This window comes from Pleurodeles waltl, chromosome 1_1 (assembly GCF_031143425.1).
Source record: "Pleurodeles waltl isolate 20211129_DDA chromosome 1_1, aPleWal1.hap1.20221129, whole genome shotgun sequence".
In the NCBI taxonomy this organism is placed as follows: Eukaryota; Metazoa; Chordata; class Amphibia; order Caudata; family Salamandridae; genus Pleurodeles; species Pleurodeles waltl.
In genome coordinates, this window is record NC_090436.1 from 23,802,213 (window position 1) to 23,812,708 (window position 10,496).

The 10,496-nt window shown below is 50.6% G+C and overlaps 1 protein-coding gene and 3 non-coding genes across 4 annotated transcripts; all 4 read right to left on the minus strand.

Annotated features, from left to right (window-relative positions):
* Positions 1 to 918: 918 nt before the first annotated feature.
* On the minus strand, positions 919 to 9,098 carry NOP56 (NOP56 ribonucleoprotein). Its single transcript, XM_069205862.1, has 12 exons — positions 8,997 to 9,098; positions 8,362 to 8,451; positions 7,460 to 7,574; positions 6,915 to 7,076; positions 6,034 to 6,232; positions 5,415 to 5,602; positions 4,143 to 4,294; positions 3,336 to 3,436; positions 2,753 to 2,901; positions 2,060 to 2,181; positions 1,711 to 1,863; positions 919 to 1,384 (listed from the first exon to the last, which is right to left on the minus strand). Exons 1-12 carry the CDS (start codon positions 8,997 to 8,999, stop codon positions 1,163 to 1,165), a joined length of 1,656 nt encoding a protein of 551 aa, XP_069061963.1. The 5' UTR covers positions 9,000 to 9,098; the 3' UTR covers positions 919 to 1,162.
* Positions 1,942 to 2,009, minus strand: LOC138292197 (small nucleolar RNA SNORD57). Its single transcript, XR_011202611.1, has one exon. It is a non-coding gene; the product is annotated as a small nucleolar RNA SNORD57 (small nucleolar RNA).
* Positions 2,634 to 2,707, minus strand: LOC138292203 (small nucleolar RNA SNORD56). The gene has a single exon (XR_011202612.1). It is a non-coding gene; the product is annotated as a small nucleolar RNA SNORD56 (small nucleolar RNA).
* LOC138292259 (small nucleolar RNA SNORA51) lies at positions 5,856 to 5,994 on the minus strand. The gene has a single exon (XR_011202625.1). It is a non-coding gene; the product is annotated as a small nucleolar RNA SNORA51 (small nucleolar RNA).
* Positions 9,099 to 10,496: the final 1,398 nt, after the last annotated feature.

Below are 10,496 nucleotides of genomic sequence, written 5' to 3' on the forward strand. Positions count from 1 at the left end.
ATAAAGCTGTTGCTCAGGCCTTTTACAATAGTCAATTAGGTATTGGTAAATGGTATAAACTACTTCAGGATGCAGGGTCAACCAAGGTAATCTCCCATGGTTGTAAGAGAGATACAGCATTGTAGAACACACGAGGTGTCACATAAAGCACTTAGAGGGGCCAACCTTAAAAAGATTACCCTGTTTAAGAGGTTTTTGGACTATACCCCCGTTACGATAAGAGAAATGCATCCAGAGACATCAGGCTTCTGTCCCGTCAAAAATCTCAGGAGAATTGGATACATATGTGCTTTTCTTGTATATTTCTGGAAAAATACTGGGAGCTGATTTTTCAGGGGTGGAGTTCCTGGGTAGGCCATGTGATTGCCCCTAGCCCATTGGTGGCTCTTTGGGGCATTATGCAAATTACAAGTCGTTTTATTCTATCCAGACAAATGGTAATCACAGGTACTGTAATAACCTTATCACCTATTCTGCAGGCATGGAAATCGCCCCCCCCCCGACATACGCACAATGGGAGGCAAAAATGGAGTCCACTAGGGTTAAAGAAATTGTATGCCCAGCGGATAGGAGCCATGCAAAGATAAAAGGATATGGGCTAAAATGATTAACTCTGGTAGATCAGGAAGAGGGGAGGGGAAGCTGAGGGTGTAAACATTTTTCGAAAATAAACCTTAAGTTATGTCAAAAGTAAATGTGTAGCATCAATGTATAAGGCAATGTTTTAATATATTTAATGCAAGCTTTACTTGCCGAATACAAAATAAAAATGTAAACTTTAATCAATTGCCTGTGTCACCTTAGATGAGACTGCAGTCATAAGTCATCCAGGGTGCCCCTCTTAAAAACAAAAAATGCACAATGCTATTCTCAAGTTAAGTGCCAACGCTCCACTATTAAGGACACAAGCAGCAATGCTAGGAAACAAACTCATTTATTTACTGAGTGTAAGCATATGTACAAGTCCAGAGTAGGCACTTCAGGGTCACTGCAAGTGCCAGGACCCCCTTGAAAGGTCAGACCATGGGCGGGGAGAGCACAAGCTCCCTTTACATTCAGGCCTGGCAGAGCCACACTCACTGCGGGCTCTGGGCGGTCTCCAGTTCATGTGCAATGCCCTGCACTGCTGCCACAGTAAGGTCAGTCACTAGGGGCTTTTAAGTCAGTCCTCTTCACGGTGTCTCTTCTTTTTCTTCTTTTTATCACTTTTGGGCGTATCTTCTGGGACGGATTTCTTCTTTTTCTTGGACGGTACTCCCTCGGGTTCCTCAACTTCCTCCTCAACCCCATTTTCTTCTAACTCCACCTCCTCTTCTGGCTCCTCTTCGGGGTCTTCTTGATGCTTCTTTTTCTTCTTTTTCTTGATTACAGTTATCTCAGCATCCTGAGAAGTAAAAGAAAGATGGTCAGAAAAACAATGACATCGGACAAGTGCACTAAACTAAGAAACCAGGGCTCATGGACACCCAGGTGGCGCAGTGAGCAGCCTCAGTGCACACTGTCTGCTCTAGAGTAGACTACTGACTGGCTGCAGATCTCAATCAAATGTGTTCCTTTAGAACTAAAGTTTAGTGTCTTGTGTAGGTCTGCACCCAAGCTGGATATACTTGGAGCATCTGCCTTTTTAGTTTCATCCAGGGCTTCATTCACAGACTTGAAACCTACAGCCTAGAGGTAAACTGACGCCATATGAAAAGCTAGAGGACATACCTCTTCAACTTTTGCTTTCTTGGGAGCAGGCTCCTCATCCTCTGCTTCTGCTGCAGCTGCCGCCAGCGCCTCCAGCCTTCTCTTCTCACGCTTCTTTCTCTTTTTCTCTTTCTTTTCAAGCTTTTTCTTGAGAGCTGCTGTCACTTCAGTGGCCTGGTAGAGAGTGGGACAAGGTGGGAGGTTAGAGTCTGCCGTGAGCTTGCAGCACCTCATGCGTGGGCATCAGCTGTTGGGTCAGTCTCATTAAATCAGTTTTTGCCTCCAGTTTTAGGTCAGGAGTAGTGCTCACATCCCTCCCAACAGATACTGGGTTTCCAACACATGCGCAACACTCCCCACCCGTGCTTACCTCCACCAATGCTTCCTTCATCACGTCCAGGTTCTTACGCGGGGCCTCCCCGGTCTCGTAGAAGGACAGGCGCTCCTCCACCTGCTCCCTCAGCTTGTCCCCAAACACACTGGTGGGAAACTCTGCATGGGTGAAATGAACACGTGAGCAGAACGTCCCACATCTTTAAAGAGACCACCTACAAGCAACAGCTAAGTCTACACACAGACTCATCGAACTTAGCCTGTCTACTTAGAGAGCATGTGCACTACCAGACCAAACTTCTAGATGGCGGAACAATGCACAGTATGTGAATCCAGAAAAGCAACCATGCTGCAAAACCGGTTCTACCTCTGACTCACACGTGCTTACTGCTGCCACAGCAATCTGATGCGATTGGTCCAACCCCGCACAACTTCTGCCAATACTGGTCCTCCCCGCTGCTAGTGGAGAAACATAGGACCCCCCCTCAGCGGATACTAGCTCCCCTGCCGATAGTGGGGCAACTCAGGACCCCTACCACAACTGCTAAAAATACTGCCCCCACCCCCCTCACTGCTAGTGGCTAATACACGGAATAGACACCACCCGGGCTTCGCTCAGAGAAGTTCTCTCAACATTCACTTTAAGTGAAATGCTGTTGACGAAAAATTGTTACCATCATTGCAGAAGCCAGGCCTGTGCAGTGCGCGGCGGAGCGAGGATGCATCTTACCCGAGAAGCAGTCTATCCGCGACGCGATCGAACACTTGTTGGCCAAGTATCGGGAAATCCGGCCCTTGTTCTTGGCTGCTGCTCGCCCGATGAAGGTGGAGTGGAAGATCAGGCCGTACTTAGGGGTGTTCCCCCTAGTCTTCAGAGCCCTGAAACAGAAGACTAGTGTCAAAGAGGCCCCACCCACACCTCCTGCAGCAGTAAGACACTCAAACAAGCCCCCAGGGAAACACTTCCCTCCCCCCACCCCTTAAAATACACACGGCAAAAGTCAGCCAAGGGAGGTCAGCATCCCCATTACAGCATAATCCAACCCTAAAAGTCCAAGGACCACTCGAGACACAGAACCCTACACATTTCAAAGCTGGCACTGATTGTTGGTCTAACCTGCTGTGCGCACGGGACTTGGCCACCAGTGGCACTTCAGGTAGTTAAAGAGCTGGAAAGTAAAGAGCAGTGGTCGCTCAGAGTCTGGGGCCGGCCGTATCACCCACGCAGCCATCGCGTTCTGGACGCGCCCCGCCAGCGTGTCAGGGCCGGCGCCCAGGAGCCTGCCATCACCACGACCACCCTGCAGATGTACCTGAAGAGGGCCTTCTCTGCTCCCAGGATCTGCACTGTCGACGCGGGGTACTTGGCCAGGTTTGTTAAGCTGCCTGCGTGGGATATGAGGCGTGCACCAACCTGAAAGCCAAAAATAAAAGTATGTAGTCGGTGAGCAACACTGTACAAATACTACAGTCCCCGACGTGTGGGCAATCCTAACGGATGTAAGCCACGCAACACTTGAGGCATGCAGGAAAACATACTGAACAGATGCGAGTGAAAGGTAATGCAGCTAAAGTAAACTGTACCAGGCGGTTTCGTTTTCCTGACCAAAGCACTAGATAGAGTAATGCACAGCATATGAATCCAGAAAAGATTAATGTTGCAAAAGGAGTTCTCATCAGCACACAACTACTCTCACCCTCGACCTTCCCAGGCACGACACATTACCACAACAGCCCTTTATCCACATTGCACGCCCCTCGCCTACCAGGGTGGGGGCGCGCACATATCAGTAGTACGCTTTACCCACCCCATGCGGTGCAGTGCCATTACACCCCATGCAGATCAGAAGGGCCCTTTAACTCTCCACCCTGTGCGGGTGCAGAGTTCAGTAGTACATTCTACCCACCCCTTTAGTATGCACACATCAGCAAGACCCTATACCACCCCTCCCCCATGCGGGTGCACAGAAGCATAACACTTTACCCCCACCCCGGTGCGGGTGCACAGATCAGCAGTGAGGGTTGTCGCTCAGCAGGTTCAGAGGATTGACAGATTCACTTCTACATCACGTCCGTGGCACCAGCACAGCCGCCCCACTCCCACCAGGACGGACACTTACCACTTCCCCGATCAGGGATGACAGGCTGGGGGCCACCTGGCTCATCTTGGAGCGCAGGTATTCCTGCAGCTCCTTCCGGTACTCGGACAGGGAGATGACACGCGCCGAGAAGCTCTCGATGTTGATGAGGTCGATGGGGGAGATGTCCATCCCTGGGGGAGAAGGACAGCAAGAAGTGAGGTCCGGGGGATGCAGGCATGCAGCGGAGCTCTTCACGAGCAATCCGAGACCATACAGTAATATTTGTAGGACACACAGCCAGAAGCAGGCGAACACCTTCCACGCAGTCTCAAGGCAGATGCAGAAGTAATCTAGCGCCTCCTTGCAGGAAGCGGTGTGACAAGGCCCAGCATTTCCCACCCCAAAGAACGATTAGAGCAAGTAGGGCCTCTGAGGAAGGCACTAAACTCAGCTGCCCCAGTTTGAAGTGGTCATTTTATACTCGGACTGTAGCTGGCCAAGAAGGGCACCAATGACTAGGCTGTCAGAGGATGATTTTATGAATCAAGAACATTCACCTGGTGTGGTTTACTCCTTGGATGGAGATTTGCACATTGTATTTTATCGGACACGCGTGCAGCAGCCGCAGCCATATCTGGTTGCTTTAGGGTCGAGCGCAAAGCGATGATCCCTAGTGTAATCTGTGTGGGCTTTTAACCACGCCCATGTGAAGCCCATCAGTTTTGCTGGTTTGTGGGTTGCCTTTTAAAATGAGTTTGATTTCATTAGTGGAAGGCACGGATAGGTCATGCCTCATCCGGTGTTTAGCTCTCATGCCAACTACTGAAAACACGAGGCTCATGTTTACCGTACGGGTTATGCACCAAGTTCTTTATTTCGCAGGCAGCACAGTTTAGCTGGGTAGGAGCGCACTCTGCACGACACCGACTGTTACACCGATTATTCCACTTTTGACAATAAGTTTCACTGCAACCGAAATTACGTTTCCTTTTTTGTGTTTACTTTGCGCTTATGCGAAACGGTTTTACTATTCAATTTAAGTGGCAAGAAATGTCTAGTTAAGAGTTTACAACGCCAATAGCTTCAAGTCGAGTAAACACGAGACCCGTTGCATTGCAAATGCTTGTTTATTATCGCCTCTCAGACCCTCGCCCTGCTACAACTTAGTCTGGCAGCTCAGTTTCATCAGATTAACGGTCGACAATTAACTGCAGAGTCTGGACTGCGCTGTCCCGTTTTAATTTTTCTTTTTGACTGTGCAAAAGCCTGTTTGAGATATTTGATAACAGCAGCACATCCCAGAGGACTCACCCATGGAGGAGCGCGAGGCGTCCAGCACCTCCTGCGCCTTGGCGCTGTCCATCACGATCTCCTCCATGCCCTCCAGCTTCTCCTCGCTCAGCTCCTTCCGGTTCCCGATGAAGCGCGCCATGCGGCAGTACGTGTAGTTATCCGACACGATCTTGATCAGCTCCGGGAAGTGGTATCCGTACCACTCTCTGGGGGAGAGGAGAGAGGGGGTTGAGGCGGACAGAAAGCGCTGTATCCCAAGTTATAGCCAGACCGGCACGGACAACTCATGAAGCACAACATTCAGGCGCCCCGGCTTCCAAAGAGAAGAGATGGGGCGTTTCAATTTTATACATTTCTAACTCCCGAACCCCACCAGCCAGTATATCCTAGATACATCATATTTCTAAACCCACTTCTTGCCCGGTGTATTGCTAAGTAACCCCGTCATTCACGCACTTGCCGTGTCCCCCTGATAACAATACAGCCATGGTCTCTCGTCTACCATGCTGTGGTGTATACACAGGGGTGATTGCTCTTCCTCCACTTTCTATACAGTTAGCGCAGGGGAGGCGCTGCCTGTGGTAAGCACTGGGAGGGGGTGGGCGGCAACACGCCGCAGCCGGTCTCTGGTACCCACCTGACCCGCATGGAGAAGGTGTTGATGTCCTTGTCGAGCTGGTCCAGCAGGCTGATGGACTGGATGATCATGTTATCCACCCGGTTAACATTAAACTTCACCTTGGCCCTGGAGTAGCTGTGGCCGAGGCCCAGCTGAGCCTTAGAGGCGGACTGGGCCGTCAGACCCTTGACCAGAGAGTGGAAGTGCAGGCGGATTCCTGGAAACGACACCACAAGGTTAGTTACACTCACGTCCTTTCGGAGACAATTCTAGATGTGAATCAATACAGGCACACGGACACTGAATGCTGGACACACTGACTTCTGACTCGGTAAAGGGGGCCGAGTCAGATCACCGCCTGGAGGCATCTCACTCCCAGCTTTCGGTCTGGGAGACAATCAGCCCGATGGGGCCGGAACGATGAGGGCTCTATTGTCAGGATTGGTATTTTACCCTGGACTCGTTATGTAAAGCGTTCAAGTGGTAGTGCGCAGATAAACACCCTGCAGGTCGTGTAGAAAGTTAAAGAAATCTGCAGAGAAGCATTTCAAAAGCTGAAAGTGTGGGTGTAATGAAACAGGCCGACCAACGTGCCAAAGCAATAGGCAGTAATGTTCAGTTAGATAAACGTACTCTATCAAGCGACAATTAGGCCATGACCACCATGAGCGTGGATTTGCCTCATGTTTCGCTTTCTTGGGAGCCAAGCGCACACATTTTGCAAGGTGGGCGGTTTTCCCTCAATGCCTGCATCAGGATATGGGCGTCAAAACGCGCTAAATGTGCCATCTGCCCGTGCTTCCCGTCTCCAGTGTAATATGGGCCTATATCCTGAAATCTGTCCAGTGCAGTCGAATAATGCCACTCTCCATGGTAGTCTGTCCACCTCTGGAGCTTACCTCTAAGGAGCTCAGACACAACACCACCAGTCTGGCATGGGTAGCCCAATTCTTCCTGTATAGCAGCCCCAATTTTAGCATCTGCCACTCCCAGCAAAGCCTTTTTCTTCTTCGCTGGCATGTTTGTCTCTAGAAGCAGCTTCAAGTCCTCGTGAAGTATCCCTGGTGAGAGAGGAGGTTACAAGAGTGAATGCACTAAACAAAGTTCATGTATACCCAGCGAGCTGGTGTACACGACTTAAGCATCAACAAAACTGCCCAAGTATTCAGAGTGGCAGTGCAGTTTGTTTGCGAGCCTGGGTGCTCAGATCTGAGTCTGACATCACATCGGTCAGTGGATTGACAGATTTATTTTAACATCATGGCACCCAAAACACTACACAGAGCGAAAATAAAAGCACTAGCAAGAAGGGCTTCGCAATTTCAAAAGTTGGAAATTGATGGGGAAACACGAATATCTGGCGCTAAATATTTACTTGGAATAGACACAATCAGGACTACGGTGCTTATCACCAGTTTCTACAGCTTACACGAGAGCAACTCACCTTCGGAAATGGCATTGATATTCTCCAAGGCACTTTGGGCGGATTTAAATGGGGAAAACCCCGCTAATCTGACAATATTGTTAAATCTCCCGATGTTTAGTACGCTCTCCTCCACCTGAAAACACAAAGATACCAAGTGAATATAAAGTACACAACCTTCCCCAAAAAAGTAAACCCACAACAGCAAATATATGGAACATAGTTGTTCAAATATACTGGACATGAGAGTAATTATAATTACAATAGAATCCCTTTGCAGTAACTGATAACGATCTGTGACAATTACGGAGGCGTGTGCGTTCGTGTGGTCAAACTAAGAGTAATGTGGGGGGGAAATCAATCCAAACACGAGCTAATGCTGTCGTTTAAGTTGTTACATTTAGCACTATTTTCTCAACTAAAGGCACAGCTCGAAAAACAGCAAAATAAATGCCGCCACAAGTACACGAGGGGCGAGCATTTGGATGCTTGGGGCATATAACCTCGATGTTAAGTACACGGAAAGTGACTTGAGAAAATGCACGCCACTGCTATGGAGAAAATCACTGAGGAAATTCTGCAAGGCCTCGCCGCTACAGTTAACATTAATTTAGGAAAGTTATAAGGATTGGACTTTTCAAGCTGACCGCGATTACCGATGGTAAACTATGGTGGAATACAAACAGTTAAAGTGAAAAAAATCATGAAATGGTGTCGGGTAGCTGTATACTTGTAAACACACTCTACACACACAAAATATATAAACAAATAGGCAGAACCCCTCCAGTGCCCTTGAGGTGGGGATAACGCCCAGAAGGCTGTGCCGGCGCTCAGAGTCCATGCTCACATCAGGCGTCAGTGGATTGACAGATTTGAGGTTACATCACCGCACCGGCTTGAGGGGGGCAGGGGGGTGCACGTACCTGAGGCAGCAGCAGGCTGATCTCCTCCACCTCGGACACGGCGAAGAGCGCGTAGCCGGCCGCATGCTCGTACAGCACGTGGAGCAGCACCTGGAGGCAGAGAGAGGGGTCAGGAGGCGCTACAAACAAACATCCGAGGGAGCCTATGGCGGCCCCGTCGCTCACGGGAAAACAGCTGTTAGGGGGACTAATCTGGCGGGGCGGCGCCGCCGCCGCCCCATGGAAGCTGGTCGGGCCCGGAAGCATGCAGGTCCAGCCCGGCCCTGCAGATCAGGCGAGCTCGCACAGAGGCCGCGCAACCGTGACCCGTGTATACAGGCGGGCGCCCCGGCACACCCCGCCGCACCAGGCCCTGCGCCCCGACCCTCTGCTGCCCGGGGAACCGCCCCCCACCAGAAGGGGCTGCAGCTAACATGCGGGGCGCTCTCCGCCACACCAGGCCCGTGCGCCTCGGCCCTCTGCCGCCCGGGAGTCTCTGCGGCGCCTCCGCCGCACACGGGGGGCGCCCTGGCCTCAGACTGGGCCCGCGCTACGCCGGCGGCTCTCCCCGCGCGCGCCGCGGCCGTTGCACCGCCGGCCCCCTGCACGCGGCCCGCCGCCATGTTGCCAGCGCGAGGCGCGAGCCGCTCACCCACCATGTTGACGACAGCCCGGCTCCCTCCAAACAGACTGAGCGCCGAGACCGCCCCGGACCATAGGGCTCGGCTCCCAGGGTCGACACGCCCGCTAGGCTCTCTGCGCCAATCACAAAACACGCAGTGACGGAACGCTGTCGACGTCAAGACGCCGAAGGGTCGGGCAGGCTCCCTCCTAACAGACTGAGCGCCGAGACCGCCCCGGACCACAGGGCTCGGCTCCCAGGGTCGACACGCCCGCTAGGCTCTCTGCGCCAATCACAAAACACGCAGTGACGGAACGCTGTCTACGTCAAGACGCCGAAGGGTCGGGCAGGCTCACTCCTAACAGACTGAGCGCCGAGACCGCCCCGGACCATAGGGCTCGGCTCCCAGGGTCGACACGCCCGCTAGGCTCTCTGCGCCAATCACAAAACACGCAGTGACGGAACGCTGTCGACGTCAAGACGCCGAAGGGTCGGGCAGGCTCCCTCCTAACAGACTGAGCGCCGAGACCGCCCCGGACCACAGGGCTCGGCTCCCAGGGTCGACACGCCCGCTAGGCTCTCTGCGCCAATCACAAAACACGCAGTGACGGAACGCTGACGACGTCAAGACGCCGAAGGGTCTCAGCTTCCAGCTTTTCCTGCCAATCAATAAAGGCGCAGTGTTGGTACGCTGCGGACGTTGTGACGCCAATGACAGTGGGCCACGTGCTAGACTCGATGCTGACAAGGCTTACATGCTGACACAGCGAGGAAGGGGCGCTCACAAAAGGGTGGCCGGCGCAGCCATCTTGGAACGGTGCATGTTGTGCTTAATTGTATTTACACCATGTCAGGATTCACGAGGAGAGTAAAAAAAATTCTAGCATTCGCGTATTTTTCAATTCTGTTAAGGACATGGGGACGGGGATTATGCTTCTATGTCTATGCTTTATTTTCTCAGCAGCCAATAAAGTGAAAGTATTTAAACAGTACATTGCCCAGTAAAACCATTATAGTGCCATGACCAACCATAGAGTATCTCCCTATAAAACCCATCTACATCAAAACACTTTTTAGTGATAACAATGAGAATGAACACGGATGGTCAGTTCAATGAAGTTGGATCTTTTTTGGCCACAGTCATCGACTGTTCCAACTGCTTTACAACTGCCCCCTCTGGAATAACCCACACCCTAGGATAGCTCATTCCACATTCCATGTATACAATAGAATGTATGAGATCACCACAACATCTTCCTTCTCTATACAAAATGATAACAACTGAATATAAATGCATTTCAACATACATAAGTAAATTGATAACAACTAAATATAAATGCATTTCAAAATAAATAAGTAAAATGATAACTAAATATAAATGCATTTTTAAAATACATAAGTAAAAGCTTAATCACAATATCTATCAGGTTTTTTGATACTCATCTTAGTAGTCTTAATAGTTCTTCATTGTTTGCTTTCAGATCAGGTTTTTTTTTTTTTTTTGTTCACTGTGATTTTTAATACCACTTGGCTC